Below are 23,907 nucleotides of genomic sequence, written 5' to 3'. Positions count from 1 at the left end.
TGTTTATTGTTTTTAACATAAATCTCAGAATCATTCTTTTGTAATTGAGTTACTTAGGCATTATCAGCTTGTGATACTACGTTGGTTTTTATATGTATTTTTATTATTTCAGTACATTTCAGTGCTTTAAATGGTGACAAAAAGCGGCACAAACCGACACATCAACAACGACAGACTCGTCCTTTGAATCCTCATCTGAAATATTTCATTTGGGATGTGGATGATCGAATCAAATTAATTTCTTCTCATTTGGGACTGTGTATTTTCTTGCATAAATGGCTCTTGGGAGGGCAGCGTGTGTGCGTGCGTGCATGTACGTGTACGTGTGCATATGTGTGTGTGTGTGTGTGTGTGTGTGTGTGTGTGTGTGTGTGTGCGTGTGTGTGTGTGTGTGTGTGTGTGTGTGTGTGTGTGTGTTGTCATGGGTGCCGTAACCCAGGAGTGGAGACACAAAGTAGAGACAGGTGAATATCGCAGAAGCACAATGTCAAACTTCAGAGGATGACGTGACATTTAGGCGAAGACAGCAGCACAGGCCGAGCTTTACGGGAATAACACAGGCGTGTGGAGGCGTCCTCCAATAGAGCATCAGAATAGAACTAAATGTTTCATGTCAATGCATAGCATATAATCAAATATTTTAACCAAGAGCTTATCAATAACTGTCAATTTGAAAATTGTTTGAATTGAAATTACACTTTATTTGCCAGATTTTTCTTTCTTTCTTTCTTTCTTTCTTTCTTTCTTTCTTTCTTATATTCTTTAACATTAGACACTCACTTAAGTTGTGTTTTCTTCCCAGGCAAAATATATTCATATTTTCCTAATTAAGGAAAGGCAAATCAAAGTTTTGGCATGTGCACGTAGGCTATATATTACAGATCAGAACTAATAAATAATTAGTGTAAGACTTATGAAACAGAGTATTTTCTGCTGTTTTTCTAGTCCGTGGAGGACAAGCAGGCGTTCCCTCTCTGAGGTGCAGGCTCAGTGAGAAAGTGGTCCGTGTTCAGGTAGAGTCCACTTCCTTGTGCTCCTGCACTGACGCTGTGTCAGATCCCCTGCGCGAACACTCGAGCTGCTGAGGGATCTGAGGGGCATCTGGAGCTGCTCTCTGCGGCGGCACACACCTCAGGAGCAGCGGGAACCTGCAGCCACACAGCAGCTGCTAAACACACCATATGCGTGTCTGCGCGCTGCAGGCCCCTCGAACATCTTGTGTGAGCTTGTTTGTTATGTCACGTCCATTGGATCATTTCGATCATTGTTCAAAGCTACACATGGTAGATTAACAGCCACAAGTCAGCCTGAAGAAAAGAAAAGAAAAAAAAAACAGTGTTCAGGAATTATGACATCACTTCAGATGTTTACTGAGCTGCGTATCTTCAATCGATTGAGTACAGACCAAAGTGAAAAGTGTCACGTGTGTGGTTACAGTGACACCACAAAACAAAACATTTAAACTGACAGCGTCACTTTTCCGGAAAAATCACTTCATATAAAAACTCGTATGCCTGCAGCTAAATTGCAGCCATCACTTCCAGAGGAATGCTTTGCAGGGTTTGTTGCTGCGTGCATCTTTAAAGCCGTGCACCTTTGCCACACTTTTTCTGGTGCAGTCCTTCACAGGGGTTACTAAGGAGATGTGACGCTGCCGTGGTGCGCAACTGTGAATATAGCAAACTTTGGTTGGCGACGAGCAAAGGAGCAGGTTTTTGTGTTGGATGTGATTACTGCCACTTCAGACTGGAGACCAGACACCAGCCTTTATCAGCTCTAAGCGGTGGGCCTGCTGTCAATTTGATTTTCTGTTTGTGACAAACACGGATTTATGGCAACTCCATGTATTTTGGCTCAAGGCATCCCAAAGAGGCCCGGATGTTCCCCGTTGCAGGTACATTTCTAAATTCTCACGAAGTCTTGATCCACTACTCTCAAAATAAGACACCGAGTTTTCTGTCATTGGATGTAAAGTGTGTCGACCTCTAGGTTTAGACTACTGGGGGATTAATAACACACCTGTGGTAAAGCCATCCACTGGAGCTCCACTTACCCTTTGCTTCGGTAGAGCTCCATAACGGTCTGAGCACATGTTAAGGTTGCAGTGTGCAGCGGAGGCGATGCTCAGACTTTGCAGAGAGGAAGGACGCTTCCCTTAAGAGTACGACGGTGATGAGGTAGGCAGGCCCGGGCAAGCCCAGGCCCCCTGACACCCTGTGTCACCTCACTGGGACTACATTGGTGTGATCACACCTGGATGAGTGTGCGTGCGCGTGTGTGTTTTGAGCAGCTCCGTCTCCTTTTTGCGTACTGATAAAATGATCATGTATGACTATAGCTTGCTTCTACTTGTAGCTGTTTTGCGCAATAATGCTGTTCTAAATAATTGTATGTATGTGTGTGTGTGTGTGTGTGTGTGTGTGTGTGTGTGTGTCTGCAGAGTTGTCTGCCCCTCACCAGACTATCCATCCTGTAAGATGTCCCAGTCCACTGTTACTGCTGTTACTGAAGAAGGAGGCACCTTCGAGCACCTGTGGAGCTCCCTGTGAGTGACCACAACACCTGCTGAGGATTGTTTTACTTCCCCTACCATGAACAGATTTCCCAGATGACGTAATGGTTTTATTAAAAATGTGAATCAGGCAATGAACACGAAACACGTGATTCTGTCATGGCTGAATATATTATTTTATTAGAAAATCAGGATATAGGGTTACCAGCTGTCTGTAGGGCATGTGAGGGAAAGCAAAGCTCTTCTCTTACACTGGATAACATTTTGAAAAAAATGAAAATATTTATTAGAACTTCTAGTGTGCAGAGATAATGCAAAATGAACAACTGTGTGCATTTTCAGTCACTTATGTTCATCTCTTGCTTCCTGAGTGCATTTGATGATTTCTGCACATGATAAACTGTAATAAATATTTTCTCTGTAACAAGCAGTCCGGTTTTTGAGAACTCACCCCTCTTCGATCAACCTGCGGTGTTGTGTGTTCACAGGGAGCCAGACAGCACCTACTTTGAGCTCCCCCCCGGCAGCCAGCCGGGTGAGCGCCCGGTGCCTTCGACCAGCACCCCGGGGAGCCACCGCGGCACTGCTGAGGGCTCCATGGACGTCTACCACCTGAGGGACATGAACGACAATGTGATGGTGAGGACATGAGTTGACACTGCATTTCAGTTTGTATCTTTGTGGTCAGTGTTTGCTTTTTCCTTTGAGAAGCTGCAGTGTATTTCTGTGACCTGCAGGGTGTTTTCCTCCAGCGTATCAGATGGTTTCTTTGTGAGCACACACACTCACACACACACACTTTCGAGGTCTCATTTTCTTTGTTGCGTCCTTTCACTTTTTCCCTCCAGTGCTGAGGAGATTCCCTCCCATGTAGTTTCCCTCTCCTGTGCAGCCTTTTCCCTCTCTGTATCTCCCTGCTGAGTGGCCTGTTGGGACTGTGTGTGTGTGTGTGTGTGTGTGTGTTGGGGGAGGAATAATTAAACCCCAAGCCTGGACCCCTTGCTGCTTCACTGCAGAGCCATATGTAGGCTGGGGTGTGTCTGTGCACATTAACAAACGCGCACATATGTTTGCAGGTGTACGCACCTGTGTGTTTTTGTTGCTGCATGGAAACTTCATATGACTTCCTCCAAAGAATTTCAAGTTTAAAACACATTTTTGAGCCCACAAAGATGAATGTTTGCTGATGGTCAGTTAAGTTCTTGCAGGTTCATCATATACATTTTGTTCGCCATATCCATGTCCATCTTCCAAATATGAAATCAGAAGTCACTCCTGAACACACCTATGTTTCCTTCTGATCTGGAATATTGGTCTCTAATCTTTAAGTGGGCAAGCCTGGGCCTGCCTGGCCGGTTAATGAATAGTCATGACAGAAATAAGGAGGCGGAGTGAGGACTTGTTGTTAGATGCAAGGCAAGTTGAGAAGGCCCAGTCAGGCAAGGGAAACAAGTGGAGGAGAGGAGAGGCAGGACGTCTCCTGTATCCTCCATCATGTCCTGCTCCAGAGAGGGGTCAGCTGGCCACGCAGGGCTCACCTCCTACGCCCACACTTGACCACAGCAGAGTGTAAGTCCTCTGAGAGCTGGGAAGCAGGGACATCATAGAAACTTATCCTTCAGGAGCGTTAGGATGCTTTGTGGAGTGGTAAGTGGACAAGAAAGTGTTTATGTTCCAGCATGTTCTGAACTTTTAAAAGAGTGTTTGAAAATGGTGTCCCGCTGCTCTGGTGTTGGAGATGGTTTGAGTAGAAGTTTTAGTGTGACTTTGGTTCAGATTGGTGGCCTTCAAGCAGATGAAAGAGTGAATCTATAAGCCCATCACTCATCATGCTGTTTGACATTTGGACGTGAGGCCTGTGTTCTCTTCTATGTTTCATGCATGCACAAATAGCCATGGCTATCTGAATTTGAACTTGTGAGTTTATTATTGTACAATGAGTTGTGTATCCTGGTATAAAGTTTGATTAGCATTACATTAACAAGTTGGATCATATTGAAAAGACAGATGTGGCATATGCACCTGAAACAGTTTGGTCCGACCACATGATGCAGTGGTTAGCTGTGTTTTAGCTTTTAGCTTAGTCATTCATCATGCAGTATTTAGGAACCATCTGTGAAGATGTTGCAGTAATCAATTACAGTTCCTGCACTTTGCCAGATATTCCCAACAGGGGGCACTCTTCTTACACATCGCTCCACATTTTACCTCCCCTCATCCTCACCTCCGTTTAACATAGCTGGCGTCGTTAAGACATGCTCCACTTTTCACACAATCCAGTGTCATTCATTTATGTTGGCTCACTTTTTGTTTTGGTCATGTTGTTTCCTCTTTCTTAGCAGGGCCATATGACAACATGTGAGTCTGTGTTGTGAACTGTGACTACAGAGTTTGATGAGAAGCTGTAAACAGAGGTGATTAGCGGGGTGATACTCTCCTCATCCTCAGCCTATTATGTTTCACTCATTCTGACAAGTGAGCGTTGTTGTGGCCGCCTTATCGACATTTCTAAATGTCTTGAGCCTTTAAAGCTTGGCTTTGAGTGGCGGCTACCAGGATTGCTGCCCATAGGGGACATCAGATGCTGTTGGGATGAGAGGCTTAAACACTTACACACGGTGAACACACACACTTGCTCACACAGTGGCGGCTGAGGTTTTAGTTCTGTTTCAACTTGTTGCGGATCGAGTTTAGGAATTAAGAGCAAGCACACCTGTGAGCTCATGGGTCTGTGTGACAGTGTGTGTGCGTGCATGTGTATGTGTGTCAAGTGTTTTTTTTTTTCACACACACCTGGGCTTACCTTGTGCCCATAAAGCCCCTTTGACAATACCTGTTAGAGGCAGATTTCAAAGGTAGTAAACAGTCAGGAGAGAATCACTCTTTTATTAAGAGAAAATGAGACACTTTCATTCTTTTCATGAGGGTGAACTCATCAGTTTCTCAGCAAAATTGGTAGCATTTTGATTTTCCACTTGATTACAGATGCTACTAACAACTGTTTAATCAATTAGTCAGGCATTATTATTCTCTCATTTTATTGTTTTGTCTTCAAAATGTCAGTAAAGCCCAAGGTGACATCTTCAAGTTCCTTCTTAATCCGCTCCAAACCCCAGAAATGTTCAGTAAAGCACGTTTGAAAACCAATGAATGTGAGATTTTTTTTTGCCTAAACATTGATTGTCAAACGATGTGTTGTGCTGCATTTACCTAAGTTAAGAGTCAACGTATAGATCCAAACAGCCACGCATGCGTTCATCCTCATTTAACCTACAAACTTTGTATTAAGTCTGGGACATTGACCCGTTCTTTTGCTTTCATCTGATAGACCGTGCCATGGAGTTTACATATCCTTGTGTAACTTTGTCTTGGTTTTGTGTCTGTGTTTGTAATCAGTGCAAAATTAAATATTAATACAGATTAAATATTAATTATCAGAGTGTCCTACCAAAAGAGGCACAGTTTATTTGAGTCTTTTTTGCAGTAATTACTTTGTGAGCTTGGCTGGAATCTGAGCAGAAATGGAGTAAAAAACAAAAACCAAGCTTCAGTCAAGTATACTGTTAAAACAAACCGTTTATACTGATCATTTCTCTCCAGCTGATGTATTTCAAGGTGTCAAAAATGCTGACAAGTCCCTGTTTTTAAAAATGTTCAGCCTGACTACTGATTTAATGCTATATTGATATACAATACTGGGTGGAGGTGGTGGTGGGGGTGGTGGGGTCTGACCCTTGAACTCTTGTTCTTTCATGTGTTTTCCTTCTCTGTCTCTGTCTCTGTCTCTCTGACTCTCTGTCAGACCAGACAGTGTTTACTTAGTGCAGGCCTTCACAAGGTGTTTGGAGCGTGTGTGTACATGTGCCCCGGCATTGCCGTGTATGTCCGGGCATGCCGTAATTAGAACGTCGTACCATTTTTTGGGTTCCCATCCCTCTCTTTGCCTCTCTCCTTCTCTCCCCTCCTCTCAGTCTTTAGTTTCTCTCTCTTCACACCAGTCCTCACCTTTTTCCCTGTCTGTCCCTAGGTGCACATGTGTCTTTGTGTGTGTGTGTGTGTGTGTGTGTGAGAGAGAGAGAGAGAGAGAGAGAGAGAGAGAGTGAGTGTGTGTGGTGTGTCCACTGATGCACACCTTGCTTGAACTCTCTGGTTAGGCTATGGTCTCACACTCTCTTTGCTTTGCTGTGTTTGGACATTTCTGACTGAAGAGTTGACAAATGAGACCAAAGCATTAGAGGATGTACTACGTGAAAAAGAAGGTAAAAAGTGTTTTTTATTTTTTTATTCTGCTCATGGGATAATGTGTGTGTGTGTGTGTGTGTGTGTGTGTGTGTGTGTGTGTGTGTGTGTGTATGCAATGCTGTGGCTATTTAAGTGCAAACATGCCATCTGTGTTAATTGCTAATTATTTGACACACATCATGGGAACATGTTTTAAATGAGTGATTGAGATTATTTGTGTTTTCTTTTCATTTTGTGTTGCTTGGTTTGTCTTACTGAAAGTGAAAGAGCTCATGTTAAATTGGTTGGATAATTGATTCACTGTTCAAGTAACTGCTTGATGCTGATAAGTAGAAGGTGGACACGAAGACTTTCAGTGTCATAGTTGGCTGTTTGGGCTTCTTGGCTTTTCTGTGTTTCTGTTCAAGTAGTGTGAGAAGGAATCAACAAATGAACATGGATGATCGAAAAAAGAAGCAGCCACAGAGGAGTTTTCCTTCTACAGTAGCTCCTCGGTTTGTGTACCACGATGTATGGGCCTCACAGAGTGTTAACTTTGACAGTGCAACAAATCTTCTGCTCACAGTGGAGAGGACAAGATGGGAATGGCAGGCAATTAGGCAGATTACACCAGTGTTTTACAACTTGCCTCATATAGCCCCAAGGAGGCTACTGTGGGGACCTCACTGCAACCACCACTCAATTACACTGGCTCACACACACACACACACACACTCACACACATAAATTATATTTGTGTTGCTGCACTTGTCATGATTTGATCACCAAACCTCAGTTTTTATGTGTTGTTCAAATCACACAAAAAGTCCTCAGCGTCCATTAGGGACACCCACCTTGACAGTTACACATGAACCAGTCCCACACACATGCAGCCTCACACACATACACTTCCCGCAACTCTCCCATCCCAGTGTAATCCGACCTAGCGTTAAGCCCCTGTGTCTCCGGCACCTTTACCTGTGCCCTCCCTCTGCCTCTCTCCTCCCTCCCTCTTCGCCTCGCTCATTCTCTTGGCTCTTCTTTTCTCCCCAGTCCCAATACAACTTGCTGAGCAGCAGCATGGAGAGCCTGGGGAGCCGCGCGACGTCCGCCAGCCCCTACAGCTCCGAGAACGCCTCCTCGTCGGCCGTGCCCACCCCCTCGCCCTACTCCCAGCCCAACTCCACCTTCGAGGGCCTGTCGCCTGCTCCGGCCATCCCCTCCAACACCGACTACCCCGGACTGCACGCCTTCCAGGTGTCCTTCCAGCAGTCCAGCACCGCCAAGTCTGCCACATGGACCGTGAGTACACACACTTTCCTGGCTTGGCATGCAATTTGTGTGTATATCTGTGTGTCTTTTTCGGGCCCGCTGTCTGACTGAGCAACTGTCTTGCACCCAAATAAACATGCACACACAAAGACATAATTTCACACACAAGTACAGACACTCAAGCCAGCACATGTGCAGGCGTGTTGCAAGAGAAAGTAGTGCATCATTCAGTGATTCATCTTGACCTCTACTCACCTCCCGTAGTCAAATCTAATGTGATGAATGCAGCAGGGAATGTTTGGTACGTGGTCAGGAAAGAAGACACTGTTTGACTCAGAAGTTTTTTAAGAAATTACATTTTGGTCATTAGAGACCATTTTGTCTTGTGAAGCATGTGGTTCAGTATTCTTTTGAGAAGATGATAATGGTTTCCAGCTCATGTTTATATAAAACAAGTGTAATGTAAGTCTAGGAGTCGTTGCATTATATACTGCCTCACTACATAAGATCAATGCAGCCATGATACAGTGTAATGATAATTTATAAGCTGTCATTTAAGTTGAACTTTTAGAACATGAGTCGTACAAAGAGGGACTCAACGTGCTGATTATTCATTATTTAGCTTTGTAACAGTGACAATATAACACATTTACATGAATAACTGTATAAACATAATAAACATCAGAAAATAATTCTTCTTCCTAGAGTGCATTACACTCAATATAGTGTAACTAAAAAGTACTGTACTAGTACTTTAGCATTTTATGGGGTAGTGCAAGAATAAACAAACAAAAAAGGGAATATAGGGCGAAACCACAAAACTCCCTAGCAATGTGATGGTGGTGAGAGACAGGTGAAATGGGAGCTGTGTAATTTGTCATGACCTGATGAGAGGTTTCCTGCTAGAGAGGTGTCACCTCTGACTGTCACACAGTTGACCTCCCTGAAACAAGAGCACTAAGAGACAAACTGTGTTTGCGTCTTCGTGTATCTGAGAGCATTCAGGCCTGTGAATGCGATCGACTGAGGGGCTCCTCCGCGGCTGTGTTTGCCAGAAGTAACCATGCGTGGTGGGCTCCTTTACTCAGCCCTCAGTGATGTAAGAAGATCCCCCTCTGGACATTAGAGCGATGGTCTTTGACCCGCTGCTTTTCTTCCTCTGTCTCTTTCTTCCTCCGCTCTTAACACGCACTCATGGCTGTCATCTCTGGCGCCTAAAGTTTCACCCCATCCTCTCCTAAAATATGTCCATCATCTCCTTTCCCTAACTTCCATTCTCTGACTCAGGTCTTTCTCACGGCCAAACTACATTGACAGAATCCAAAGAAAACAAAAATTATTAGTTTGTTTTACCTGCAAAGAAATGAGTCCTGAAATGTGCAGAAACCTTTCAACCTTTTTGGTTAAACATGATACTACTGAAACTGCTCAGCCCGGACGTCATTTTTTTACTTGGAACTGCCAACAGATCTTTCGCTTCTTTCTTGACTACACCATCCTGCTGCAGTCCATCTTACCCCTTTGCAACCAAATGAGCTCCTCATCAGGTTTGGTTTACATGGATAATAGTTTGAAAATTATTCCAACTTTATCAGCAAAGAAGGCGGCTTTGAATCCACCTGCCAGCTTTCTTTTTTTTTTTTTTTTGTTACCAGGAGAGGTGAGACAAAGGAGTTTTTGACTGGCACACGACTTAAGATACAGATGGTGGCGCAGCAGTAAAAGGATTGTGGGGAAACCTATGATTATTCACATGCCTCTGCTGCCATTAAACAGGAGGGATTAAAATGAGAGAGAGATCGGGTGATTGCTCTTAGCTTTTATGGAGTTTACTGTAATACTTCGTTTTATCTTGCACTCCTGATTATAAAGCGAAGTATCAGAGCATGTATTTACAATAAGTGTTATTATGAGGTAGTTATGGAACAACATTTGTGTGAAATGATGCACGTAGGATAAAATATGTTACTATTGCTGGCCTTACAGGAAGCCGTAGAAAGGTTAAAAAAGTACACCGCATATATCTGCAGTGCCTACAGGGCACGCTGAGATTTCCTTTAAATGCAGGCAAGAAAATATTACGTTCCAAATAAAAGTGAAAGCGAGGAGGAGTTTATTCATGTTTCAGAAGAAAAAGCAAACCAAGAAAACAAAGTGTACATAAAGGTTTGCCAGGCTGTGTTTGGGTTCACGTGCTTTTTGAGGGTTCAGTTCATGTAGCTGAGTCATGTTAGAGGTATAAAAAATAACAGAAGGGATGAGGATTTGTGTATTTCTAACATGCATGGATATCTGGGTGTGGGTATTTATGCAAAATTCAAGGCCCAGGTTTGAACATGCTTGGAAAAAAAAGGATGATTATGTGGACCAGACTGACTCACCTAGTTTGAATGCAGGAGTTAACAGTCTCTGGGGCTCTGGCTGATTTTTTGTGGCCTCAGGCAGTGGGGAATGCCAAATGCTATAGGGGCATATTGACTATAATCAGTTGCCTCGCCGCCCCCCGTACCCCACCCCTCTGTCTCCCACTAGGTGCAATGCTTTGGGAGATTACAAGAAATGCCAATTGCATCAAGAATTTGTCATTAAATCTCCCTTTCTCAAGTTTTCAATTGAATGATTGGTGGGACGTTAGGTTTGTGTCTGTACACAACTGGTAACCAAGTCAGTCCACATCTGCTTCACCATTCAAGAGGAGAAGAGACAAGATGAGAAGACAAGAGACAAGAAAAGAAGAGACGAGACGAGAAAAGAAGAGAAGAGACGAGAAGAGAACCGATGGGAAAAGAAGACACAATCATTATGTTTCCACATACAGTAAGTCCATTCAAGCCCATGTTAAGCTCGTCTGGTAATCCTCCAGTCCCCCTCCTGTCTCGTCAAGACACCGTGCATTAGTGATAATAGCTCTGAAACTCTGCCGCTGTCTTGCCTCTTGAAGATGATTCTTGGCTTGGACACACTGTGGCTGGAAATGAGATCTAACACCTCAGCCTTGTCAAATAATAAGTCCTCTTTCTGTACACTCAGACTTTACTTTATGTTTGTGTGTGCGTGTGTGCATGCATGTGTGTGTCTGTATGTGTGTGTGTGTGTGTGTGTGCATACAGTATGTGTCGGGGTGGGAGGGGGTGTGATGCGGTGGCTGCGGGCTCGAGCATGCACTGCAAGGCGGCTTGTCAGAAGCTGCTCTTCCCAGCTATTAGCCTCTCTCCGTTAGGACACAGGTCCCAACACGCCCTGCACAATGCATCCTTCCCTTCCTTTCCCCATGCATCATCCGTGGCCACATCACTGACGGCCTTCCTGCGGAGCAACGGATCGAGGAAAACACACTCTATAAGCAAGATTTTTCACACAGATTTCCGTGCACAGATGTGTTTTATCAATGGCCACACAGGAGCAAACACATGAAGTTGTTCGTACTTATGAGTCTCAGATCAATTTGAACAGCAAATGCAAGTGCTTTTTCTAGCAGTTCAGCAGATGAAGTGCTTAAAGAAAACAACCTCCAGGATTGATATTGAACGCTGCACATTGTCCAGTATCAACATCAGTTGGGACATGTTCAGGACTGCGGGACGCCACAGTCACTCCAGGAAATTAATACATTCTTTGCTGTACTCTGATGTGTGTCCCTTAGCACCACGTGTAACGCTGTGTGTACGCCATCATGTCGAGAAGAATAGCAATCAGTATGAAAGTCAAATGATTCTTTTTGGATCATAAGTGGTTCAAATGATTCCCTCAACACTTTCCAGGAAGATTTCTGATTTATTGCTATCTGAGGCAAAAATGCTTGACAAAACTGTTAGGTTTGAATGACTCATCAATTATTTCAGGGTTAAACCTTTAAGTACAGAGAACCAAGTTTAGATTATAGCTGTTGTTAAAAAAAAAAACAGTCTCCACAGGTCATTACATCTGTCCTTATTTCCTCAATAGTCTCATAGAGACAAACAGCAATTACCATGACGTCAAAGAGAGTGTAGGAGATTCACCAATTTTCTATATTGATTTGAATCCAGTATAATTACAGACTGTATGGAAATTCAGCTTAGAGTGTGTGGATGTGTACAACATGCATATTCTGTGTGTGTGTGCACAAACGTATTTGATATTTGGACAGTCAAGCGAATTTGCAGCGGGCAAGCTGTTGCTTGTGTATATGGATGACGGTCTGGCAATTATCACCCTGTCTCCAGGAGCCTGTTGGGACCTGTCTCTACTGGTCCACCGTGTAGAGGCAGGGCTGGATGGCTGGATGGCTGGATGGATGGATGGATGGATGGATGGATGAATGGATCAATCAATGGGACTGCAATGAGAACTGACAAATAAATAGCTAGTTAGAGGATTATACAGTTCTTTTGCAAAGTCATGATCACGTCTCAACATTTTGGGATGAATTGCCGGATGTTTCTATTCCAAAGACCAGCAGATTTGATTAAATACATTTTGTATCTCAAACTTCATTATGGTTTTTTGTAGTAAAACAAAAAATGAACATGTCACCGTCTGCTCTTGATTTAGGAACCGAGGGTTGAGGGTCCATGATGCTCAATGGTGAAAAGCAGACACTTCTTTGTTATGGGTCAGCTGGATATCTCATTACAGTTGCCAAGGGATTTCATTGAGAGTTTATGTAAAGTAAAGCAATTGGTCAATGTTTATGATGCAGATTTAGGAAATTTTGAAAGATTTCTTAAGACTTTTTAACACTTTCATTACTTATAATCTTCATACAGTACATTTTTTCCCCTTTCCCTTTCTTAATTTCCTCTTCTCACTCACCTAGAAGACTTTTTCCAGATCAATGGCAAAGCAAATAATCTCTTTAGTCTTTAATAGTGTTTGTTGTTTCTCCACCGTTTTCTCCTTCCACTCCATCCCTATGTCCTGAAATGAAGCCCAGTGATCTCTTGTCTGTACAAGAAGATACACACCAGATACTGTCATTCTTTATTACTGCTGTGCTTCACTTTTGGACTCATAGATTTGTGTTAGTGTGTGTGTGTGTGTGTGTGTGTGTGTGTGTGTGTGTGTGTGTGTGCATGCCTATGTGCCGTCGGTGCATGTGCACACTAGTCTGTATGGTGGACGAGTTGAGACGTCTCCCATGGCATCCCATGGGAAGATTGAAAACACAAAAAGTAATTTATGATTTTCATGTACTCAGAGGTATTCAAAAACAATATCACCAAGCGCTGATCCCTGCTGATCATCAACTGAACCCTTTTTTACTTGTTGTTTTCTTTTCTTGTCGATTAAAAAAACAGAATTTTACAACAGGACTTTAGAGTGGGTGTGGAGCCTCAAATCGCCATTGACAGCAAATCAGCTGGCACCATCATGCCTTTACATATGCGCTGCATCTGCATATGTAATGTGTTTGTGTGATTGTGGGCCAGTTGAAAATGTTCTAGGTAAAGGTAAAGAGTGTTTTTGTGTGATGCAGGACACAGTCTTGTCTTTAACACTTGTCCTCTTGAGTTACTCAGTTTCTCAGCTGACCTGCAAAAAAAACAAAGGAGTTTCTCTTCTATGTAAATGACTAATAAGCTCACAGGACTGAACATGTCCTTCAATATTTTTTTTGTCAAAGTGACATTATCATTGCGTAACAATGTCGATGAAAACATGGATATTTTTGAAACTCTTCTTGTTGACTCCACATTTGACGCAATTTGCTAGAAAGCATTGTATTAGTGATGCAGGGTACAGATACATAATAATAATAATAATAATAATAATAATAATACACTTGATTTGTGTAGCACCTTTCATACAGGAACTGCAGCTCAAAGTTCTTCACAAGAAAGAAATCACATGCACCAAGTGAGTGCTTTAAATAGAAAAAAAACCCATAATGGACATAAAAACAGGACATAAAAATGAATGTGAAATAAGATTGACATGATACATGAGCACAAAGTCAGTGAGCTGTTTGCATTTCTCGACACTAACACATTAAAACCACCACCACGACTGGATATCAATGACTCCTCTCTGTGACGCTGCCTACAATATCTAACCATATTCCTATTTTCCTCTTTTCAAACACTATAGCAGTTAATATTCTTTCTGTTGTGATTATCAGTTTTCAAGGTGTGATTGCTGAAGCAGGAAAAATCCCCCAGTCTGTAATTTTTTTTTTTTTTTCTGGCTGTTGCATCTCAGAGAAATTATTAATTCATGGTATGGATGGGCTGTTGAGACTTGTCAGGGAAAGCGAGGTGGGAGAAGGTAATGTTGTGCACAGGTATTTCCACTACCCTCGAGGGAGTGCTTACGGCTAAGAGCATGTGTGTGTGCGTGTGCGTGTGTGTGTGTGTGTGTGTGTGTGTGTGTGTGTGTGTGTGCGTCATCGGGCGAGAGTCCAATCAGAATCTGAATGATCAGTGGAAATTTTCAGAAAGTTACTTCATTCAAATTGAAAGAATTTAACTGAAGTTTATGCAACAGAAAATCTTAAATCTCTTAAATCCCACACAGGATCAAAGTCCAAGAGTCCACATGAAAAAAGTAAACTGTGATTAATATCCAAGGACGATCTTGCAGGACGATGGATTTAGAAATAAAACGAATGAAAAAGGAATGAAGAGAAGAGGAATATAGAGAAGAGCTCGATGTGACTTGTGGAGTTAAAAGGGTGCAGCACCAAGAAACACATTTTAAAAAGAATAGTAGAAATTGAAGCTGCAGAGGTCAAGATATCCTGACTTTTAGTCCCTAAGGTGTCAAGCTCAAGTGAACTTCCCAAAATGCAATTCAAATAGCATCTTCTGTTGGACCTTCCCTGCCTCCTAAAGGCCGTCTTCTTTCAAACTCCACACCGCCAGTTTGTAAAACAAGCTTTCTGTTAAGTCTCAAGGCTAAACCAAGATAACGCCGATGACATCTTCGGGGTTATTTTTGGAACTTTGGACACGTCCCTCCAGAGCCACAGAAGACTTTAAACAACTGTTTTCGCAGGTTGAGCAGTGCTCCTTGTGATGAGTTAATTGAACTTTTGGTGGACTGCATGGTGGATGCATGCTTCCAAGATAACATGTTAGCTGATGTTGTGTATTTTCTGAAAATCGGTGACAATAACAGATGATTGATGGGTGATACTTGGCTAACAGAGCTGGTTAAGACCACGGTCCAGGGTTAACTCCAGTGCTACAAACATACTCGTCTACGACAGTTTTTCTTGCATTGAAGCATTCACCAAATGACATATCTGATGTTGAAATCTTCCAGATAAAAACATGATTCTTGGAATGGGTTCAATTTTTTCACCCTCAAATACAAAAAGGCAAAATGTCATTCAAATTTGTTCATATGCAGCATTACAGTCCTTGAGCTGCATGAGTGTTTCTGCCATAGGATACGCTATTGCATTCGTAGTCAGGCCCATTGTAGCAAGTCCACACATGACAACTGTCTTCTCAGTTTTTTTTTTTTCTGGAAGGTCCCCGTTTGATTCCACAGAGAAGATTTTTGAGATTTTGTGATTGTGTTGGGGCATGTTAAGGCTTTTCCATCATGTTTCCTGGTGTCCATGGATGCATCTGTACTGGCATTTATGCATGCACACATGCACATGCGTGTGTAAATGCATGTAAATTGATGCATTATTGAAGCTTTGGATACAACTCAGCATGTTCTCATTGAACTTTAGTGTATACAGTATATAACTGACTAACTGACAATAGTAAAAGAAATATTTTTGATGTTGTAGTTATTCATCTGGTACACAAACATACCATTTTTTTCCACTCTATCCTTTTGAAGTTAGACTTCTCCTCTGCCAGCTCACATTACTACCAACAAACCCAGTCTGCTAGATAATAATCATTTATTCATTCTAATAACATAGTAATTACCTCTACTACCCAGACGTAAATTTACTGTTGACTGTTTTACAGTCCTTGTGTATTTTCCCTTTCGTCTTTGTTTCACGCTCTCCCTTTCCTCAAATGACAATTTGTTCTGCAGTTAGGATTTTATGTGATGATTACAGTGTCCTGTGGTCACACCCCACAATTTTATCATCATTTCATCACCCAGCTCTTTATTTGTCCACCTTGTCTTCTACTATTTAAAGTGCTCTTTTAGCTACCATGTTGATAGATGACTTAATGGCTCAAATCAAATGTTATTTCATTTTGAAACAGTTCCACCTCCTGAAAGACGATTTATGCTGTGATGTCAGTGGTTGCACCTCCACAGGTTTTTCTCCTCCTTAGGTTTTATCCATAGTCACTTCCCGAGAACATTTTCATGAAACTGAGATGACACAGCTCTTTAACGTCTTATGTTTAAATTGCAGTAGATTGTTTGAAGCCATTTATTTCATTATAAACCACTCTGGATGGGAGCATCTGCAAAATGCCTAAACTGTAAATTGTAGGTTAAAATTTAAAGAGACAGAAAACTTTCCTGCCGCTGGCATTAGTTCATACTCCATGTGACTGACTGACTGGGATGTTCTGACAATATCACAGGTAGACAGGTTATTCATTGTTGCTTTTTCTCACCTACACACACATAATTTGTCATTTATCAACCCAGATCACTGACTCAAGCCTCTCTTGGCCTTGTGTGTGTTCTTTTCCCATCCAGTACTCTCCGTTGCTGAAGAAGCTCTATTGTCAGATTGCCAAGACCTGTCCAATCCAAATCAAGCTGTCCTCCTCTCCTCCACATGGCAGCATCATCAGAGCCATGCCAGTCTACAAGAAGGCGGAGCACGTCACAGAAGTGGTCAAACGTTGCCCCAACCATGAGCTGGGACGAGACTTCAATGACGGTATGTAGCCTCTTTGACCAACACTGATTGTAAACTGTTAAACTTTTTTCCCCAATACGTCAATTATTCTGGGTTAGGAAGTCAGTGACTGTGAAAGAGGATGAGATGCATAATTCATTAATGATAGTTTTGGGGCTAATTTTGCCCTAAGCACAAACATTTTGTGGCTTCAGCTTTTCGTAAGGAAGGCCATCTGGTATGTGTGACGCTTTGACTGACATCAGCTGTGTCCTCATGTTTTTTTCATCATTCTCTGCGCAGGTCAAGCAGCCCCAGCCAGTCACCTGATCCGAGTGGAGGGGAATAACCTCTGTCAGTACGTGGATGATCCTGTCACCGGCCGGCAGAGTGTCTTCGTGCCCTATGAGGCTCCACAGGTTGGGGCTTCATCAGCTACTGTGTATCACAGAGATACTCAGTGTATTGTATTAGGTCCTTTGCGGACTGGACTTTTGACTTTAAACAAATTTAGAATTCTAGTCTACTGTGAATCTACAAAATAATTGTTGTATTTATTTTTTTCATGAATTAAACTGATGAGGCTAGATGTGGTCCTGAGATGGGGATTGTGCAGATATTTGCACATCTCAATATATGGAAGAGCTGCATGATATCTTGTACATTCATCCTTAATGTTGTTGCATGGATCAGTCAAGTACCAAAGAAACAGTCAGTTCCATTCAGGCGCTTCATAGGAAGCACATCCACAAACTAGCACTAAAGAGTGCACTCACTAGAGAGCTGATCTCTGCCAGGTGTGTGTTGGGGCATGTGGGTGGGGAACAGGGAGTGCAAGGCAGGCTGTGTGTCCAGCTTGTAAGCGTGACACAAGGGAAGATGGTTTGCAGGTCCCAGAACAGCAGCGGTGGAAAATATCAGTTTAAAATGTATTCTCCAAAACATGACCGCATGTTGTTGCTACCGGAAACAAGATTCCAAACTGAAGCAGTTGTTGATCACTTGCGGCGCCGACCAGCCACTTAAGAGGAGTGAGGAGTCAGCAGTCAATGGTGCGATAAAACAGAGTAGTCAATGAAATAGGTTTGGCAAAAACTGTGAATCACCACAACCACGAGAGGTTCTTGAACATACAGTCGTAAATTGGCACAAAAAATATGAGGCTGATGGTTCTGGTAGTATGCAAAATTAGCTGCGGATAGATACAAACACACAGAAACACACACACAAGCAAACGCATGATCCCCCTCCAGGCGGAGATATAAAGATACCGGGCATGTCCAAACAAGCACAAGAGTGAGAAATCATGATGTCTGTGATTGCACCTGAGGAAGTTAATGGAAAGCAAATTTGTCTCACTTCACATCAAAGTGCACTGCAACACTGCCCACTGGTGGTGGATTGGTCACATTTACCGTAAGATGGGAGTTTTGCTTTGCTGCAGATTGAAACGAATTGGTTGTTCCATAAAAATCCTGAAATTCCTTTATAGCTGTCAGAGATTAAATGATATTTAAATCCCTCAGCATCCATTTATTGGTGGGATTCACTGCTTTGTGTTTCAGGTGGGGACTGAGTTTACCACCATCCTGTATAACTTCATGTGCAACAGCAGCTGTGTGGGTGGCATGAATAGGAGACCCATCCTCATCATCATCACTTTGGAAACCAGGGAGTGAGTCAAAAATGCACAGTTAATACCAGCTCAAACAAGGTTCTTTGAATGTAACAAGGAATTCTCAGCTCTTTGCTTTATTTTTATTCTTTCGAGGTAAAGACTAACCCACAGATCAATGGGAAGCACGGAACATAACTTATACACAGGAATTATATATACCACTTCTATTACTACATATATTCAATACCCATTACCATTTACCATGACAATGTGCATTTTAGCATAAGCTATGACTGCAGCCATTCAGTATAGTGTGATATTCTGTGCATTGAGACACTAAGCTGATGTAAAACTGAATTGTAAAGACGTACTTGGACTTAATTTGGAATGTAAAAAACCTACATTTTGACAGAAGTTTCTTAACAAACGTATTTTGTATGCCCAATCATCTCTGCAGTGGTCAGGTGCTGGGCAGAAGGTCATTTGAAGGTCGGATATGTGCATGTCCTGGCCGAGACCGCAAAGCAGATGAGGACCACTTCAGGGAACAACAGGCCCTGAATGACAGTGTGGCCAAAAATGGCAGTGCCAACAAGCGCAGTGAGTTGAATGAAACTGCTCATGTTAACTATACACAAGGTTGAGATTGTGAGTTCGAAACCTGTTTGATTACGATTCTGTTTCTGTTGTCCGCAGACTTCAAACAGAGCCCGCCAAACATTCCCAGTCCAAATATTAACATGAGGAAGAGGCGGCATGGAGAAGAAGAGATTTACTATATTCCTGTAAGTGCATTTCACACACTTGGATGATACAGACAGATACGGATGAGATTTTAACCCTTTAAATTGTCAAATTCAACCATGTAGCAGTATGTCAGAGAGTCAAATCCTGGGAATAATATATTGTTGTGCTTGTGTGTAGGTTCGTGGTCGGGAGAACTTTGAGCTGCTGATGAAGATTAAAGACAGTTTGGAGCTGGTGGAGCTGGTACCACAGCCACTGGTGGACTCCTACAGACAACAAACACAGCAGCAACTTCTACAGAGACCGTGAGTCACTACGACACTAACATATGCACAGGCACACGGATGTGCCCTGGTGATACACACAAACACACACTGTACATAAACGTATGAGTGACACAGTCTGATCAGCCCAAACACTTGCATGCACACAAAAACACACACAGATAGCCCATTCTTTATGACAGTGTTTTCAGGGGAGGGGTGGCCATTAAATACTACACACTGGACCTTCTTGTTGACTCTGTCAAACAGTTCTGAAATATCTTCACTAACACACAGTCACATTCCTCTAACCTCTCCTCTTTTCTCCAGGAGCCATATAGCATCCCCCTCCTCTTACTCTCCACTGTCCAACATGAACAAGCTTCATGCCCACGGAGGCCTCAGCAAACCACCCTCAGTCAACCAGCTGGTGGGGCAGCAGCCCCAGCAACATGTCACTGCCCCCACCTCCATCGGCCACGTTGGTGAGTATCCATGTCAGAGTAAAACAAATGGACTCACTCAAAGCACATTTCAAACCGATTTGTCGTAAAGATTGCTGATCAAAATGTCAATGTTGAGGGAGTGTTTGTGCCATTATAGTGCAGTTCTTTGTGCTGCTTTGCTGCTCATTAGTTTATTGATCATCCCTCCCTTTCTCACAGGTTCAAACATGCTCAACAGCCACCACATGCAGGCCAATGGTGATATGACTAGTGGCCACAGCAGTCAGACTCTAGTGTCTGCTTCCCACTGCAGCCCGCCCCCTCCGTATAACCCTGACCCCAGCCTTGTCAGGTACCTCACCCTCCAATGACACTCCTTCTTTATCCTCCTGTAAAGGGCCAGCAGGCAGTCAGATGCACTTGTTGGGTTGAATATGAATGGGTGCCACGTTAATCAGTTAGTTTCGCGCAAACTTGAACTTTTTCAGTTTTTTGGAAAAGTTCCCCTTTGCAGTAAAATGTGTCTAGATGGAACTGTGTTATACAGACAGTTTGATTTTATTATGGCTGCTTTGCAAAAGCTTGCATTTACATCACAAATCTCCTCACAACCATGGCTGGTGCCATAATGAAGGTCCACTGGAAAATTGTCTGCATGGAAATAATGTGTATACATAATACAACTTGAAAAAGACATTACCTGGAAAGGTTTTGTAATGAGAGTAGGTTAATTCAGTAATGTTTTGAGTAAAAGTGAAAAGAGTGTTAGCTCCTACTAGTTGATTATGCTAAGTGTCACATCAGATGTGTTGATCAGCTCCCATTCAAAACCAGATCATTAATCATGTCTATTTGCTCTGGTCATACGGCCAAGCTGCTCAAGAGTTGTAGACCTCCACTATGGCTGCCAGAGGGTTTGTTTTGTCACCCAAAAGCCCAAACTGTGTGTCTCACACTTACATCTAAAATCATTCACACTGTTACTGTGTATACAGCCACCCTTTGCAATGCACTACAGTGAATTTTCTTCAAAAGAAATTTCCATTGTTTAAGTTCTGTTTAATTTGAATTTTAAACAGGTTCTTTTTTTTTTTTTTTTTTTTTTTTTTTTCCAGATTTTTAAAGATAATGTGTCAATGCAGTTGTTATTTAGACTTTGCTTTTGCAATTTTAACATTTTTTAATGTTTCTAGATTGTTATGTTGATTGTAAAGTTAAATTGCACAGTTAGCTTATTTCCATTACACTGTATGTTGCCAAAACATTAACAAATCATGTATTTATAATAAAGGTTCTTCATCAAAGCAAGAATGGCCTTATGAATCATTAATAAAAATGCATGTTTATGATTTTACTTCCACTGCATCCATCAAGATGTATAGTTTCTGTACACTTAAGGGTTGATCTGTGCCCTAAATCTCTCAGTCAGCTTTGAAATAAACTAATAATAGCTGGAATAGATAGTGAGCTACTGATGTAATATAACAGAACGAGGTGCTTTTCTGGTCACTTCTGTCTAAAAATAAGTGCTGACACTAATTATCGAGTTAGGATACTCTTTATTGTACTCGAGCACAACTGCAACTGTTGAAGTTGATTTTTACATTACAGTACTACTTCTAGCTTTGTAGCTGTGGTCTAATGGCAGTCTAAGCAGCCCTGCTTTTCTTCCCATACAGTTTTCTAACCAGTCTGGGCTGCCAGAACTTCATTGAGTACTTCACCTCCCAAGGCCTCCAGTCTATCTACCATCTCCAGACTCTCTCCATGGAGGTAACCACTCCATTCCTGCACTCACTATCTCACAGCAAAAATTGCGATTAGAATTACTTCATAGTACTCTTGCACAATAATAATTATGTATAGAGCTTCATAGAAAACAAAGGAAAAAGTGAAGGAAAGAACAAACAATAATGTACATAAAACAGGAAAGGAAGTGGACAGAACTTTGCCTAATGTTCCTACAGTTACTTTTGGCCCCATATATATTGTGTATATAAGCAAATTCATGAGGATACACGTGCACTCTTATCATGTTCTGTCTTTTTTCCCTACATTCTTAAACACCTCCAATGTCCTCCTTTGTGCCTTCACCAGGATTTAGGCGCACTGAAGATACCGGAACAGTCCTGCCTTGCCATCTGGCGAGGTCTGCAGGACATGAAGCAAGGTGCTTCCCTCCAACTGCCTACGTCTTCTCATCACCATGACTATCATGGCCAGCAGCTTCTTCGCTCCAGCAGCAACATGGCTGCCTCTGCCATAGCGGCCATTGGCGCTGCCGGTGGGGAGCTGCAACGTCAGCGTGTAATGGAGGCTGTACACTTTCGTGTCCGCCACACTATCACCATCCCCAACAGGTCAGGCGTCGTTGGGACATCAGGGATGGCAGGAGCTACTGACGAGTGGGCTGACTTTGGTTTTGACATGCCCGATTGCAAGCTGTCACGTAACAAGCACTCCATTAAGGAGGAGTTCATGGAAAGTGATATTCACTGAGCCCAAAATGAATCTTTGGACTGTTTTTCCAATATTATTGTCAGCATCAGCCTTTTCACTGAGTAAAAGCACGTGGATAAGGTCTTTAAACATGCTTTAGGTATTGCTGTCACATTGCAGTCAATGATTTTGCAGAGAACCAAGTTCCATTTTGAATGTGGGACATTTTCAGTGTGTTAATGCACTTTCCTGTGCAATCTTCATTTCGTGATTGAACAACTGCTCCACCCAAAAGACTGAACATGAAATCATCAAAGAGGACATATCAAACCTAAATAGCAAATACCACTACGGCAACAGCATTGTCAAGGCAATGCTGAACACACATGGTTTGGAAGAAACTTGTGTTTCGTGCATGTTAAACGAGGGAGATATTAATTTTTCTGGATGAAAGAAAAATGAATATTGGTTGCACTGTGCAATAATACATGACACATTTTTCAGCATCCAATTTCATTATGGTGAACATAAAATGTAGCAAATGCATAATCGCACAAATGTCACAGTTTGACGTATCAGCATTTCACAACTTGCTAGTTTCAATTCTGTGTTTGAATACAAAAAATTAGTTCTCACCTGACTTATTTATTGTTCTCTCAGTTTTCCCTCACCCGAAAAAATGTATATACTATATCTTGTAAATGTTATGGACTAGATGTGGTTGAAAAGGGGTGTTTAGATTCAAAATGGTGTATCTCCTGGTGGAACCAAATGTATAAAGTTGAATGGTAATCAAACTCAGCAATGGGAACACATAGTCACGTGTATTTTTAATGGCTATGATAATGGGATGACCTCTAGTTCAGTATGCCCTTATCATTTCATTGTTAAAAGTTAGTTGAATGGGCTTTGGTATTAATAGTGTGTATTCATGAAAACTCAGAATGGAAATCACAGTCAACGTGTGAATATCAGTTAGACAGTTAGTTAGACATTTGCATCCATTGCTTTTTAATTAGGGTGTCTGAAATATTGTGTTAATTCTTGTATAAATTGCAAAACGCTTGAGAAACAAAATATCAAAATCAGTATTATGTATTAATAGCAGGGATTTAATCTGAATTTTGAATAATAATGTAGGAAATGTATCCCTGTTTACAAAGACACAAGATGAGTCAGTGGCATTTTCGTTCTTCTCTGTGTATTTTGAAAAACCTTGCAGGGCAAGGTCCTCATATCAGTTATAGCTAGTTGTGTAGCCAGCCTTGTATGTATTATCATGGCACTTGTTTGTATATATTCATAGCAACATTCCAGTTTTATTTCTAGATTGCCATCCAGCATGATTAATCATGGCGCAGTTCTAGTAATGGTGTCAAAATTGTTTGTAGTAACTACATGACGTTGTACCATGATAATAATTTGTACTTAACTTGCAGTCATTTTCTTTATCAAGGCCTTCTCACTTAAAAAAACACATGCTTTCACCCACTAACCACCAACTGGTCAGAGAAAGAGCACTTTAATGCTTTAACAGTAAAACAATTTAGGATTATTTGTGCTTATGATCAGTATTATGCATTACCACATTGCAAATAGAAACAGTGCTTGTTTTAATATTCCTGGTAAGTTTT

The 23,907-nt window shown here is 42.0% G+C and overlaps 1 protein-coding gene across 2 annotated transcripts; it reads left to right on the top strand.

The window, feature by feature from the left end:
- Positions 1–1,796: 1,796 nt before the first annotated feature.
- On the top strand, positions 1,797–23,825 carry tp73 (tumor protein p73). Of its 2 annotated transcripts, XM_076740514.1 has the most exons (14): positions 1,797–1,894; positions 2,441–2,545; positions 3,001–3,151; positions 7,787–8,035; positions 16,616–16,802; positions 17,064–17,179; positions 18,326–18,435; positions 18,836–18,978; positions 19,075–19,163; positions 19,303–19,430; positions 19,719–19,873; positions 20,054–20,186; positions 21,514–21,607; positions 21,932–23,825. In XM_076740514.1, the coding sequence occupies exons 2-14, from the start codon at positions 2,478–2,480 to the stop codon at positions 22,331–22,333; spliced, it is 2,025 nt and encodes a 674-aa protein (XP_076596629.1). In that variant the 5' UTR covers positions 1,797–1,894; positions 2,441–2,477; the 3' UTR covers positions 22,334–23,825. The 2 variants fall into 2 exon arrangements, with proteins under 2 accessions (XP_076596629.1, XP_076596628.1); XM_076740513.1 differs by lacking the exons at positions 1,797–1,894; positions 2,441–2,545; positions 3,001–3,151 and adding an exon at positions 6,641–6,771.
- Positions 23,826–23,907: the final 82 nt, after the last annotated feature.

This window comes from Chaetodon auriga, chromosome 10, assembly GCF_051107435.1.
Source record: "Chaetodon auriga isolate fChaAug3 chromosome 10, fChaAug3.hap1, whole genome shotgun sequence".
NCBI classification, from domain to species: Eukaryota; Metazoa; Chordata; class Actinopteri; order Chaetodontiformes; family Chaetodontidae; genus Chaetodon; species Chaetodon auriga.
The sequence above is the reverse complement of the archived record's forward strand: the minus strand, read 5'-3'. Positions and strand labels throughout refer to the sequence as shown.

Coding starts and splice junctions, on each gene's coding strand:
- tp73 (XM_076740514.1), top strand. CDS start 2,478: ATGTCCCAGTCCACTGTTACTGCTGTTACTGAAGAAGGAGGCACCTTC. Junction 2,546..3,000: donor GAGCACCTGTGGAGCTCCCT/GTGAGTGACCAC, acceptor GTGTGTTCACAG/GGAGCCAGACAGCACCTACT. Junction 8,036..16,615: donor CCAAGTCTGCCACATGGACC/GTGAGTACACAC, acceptor TTTCCCATCCAG/TACTCTCCGTTGCTGAAGAA.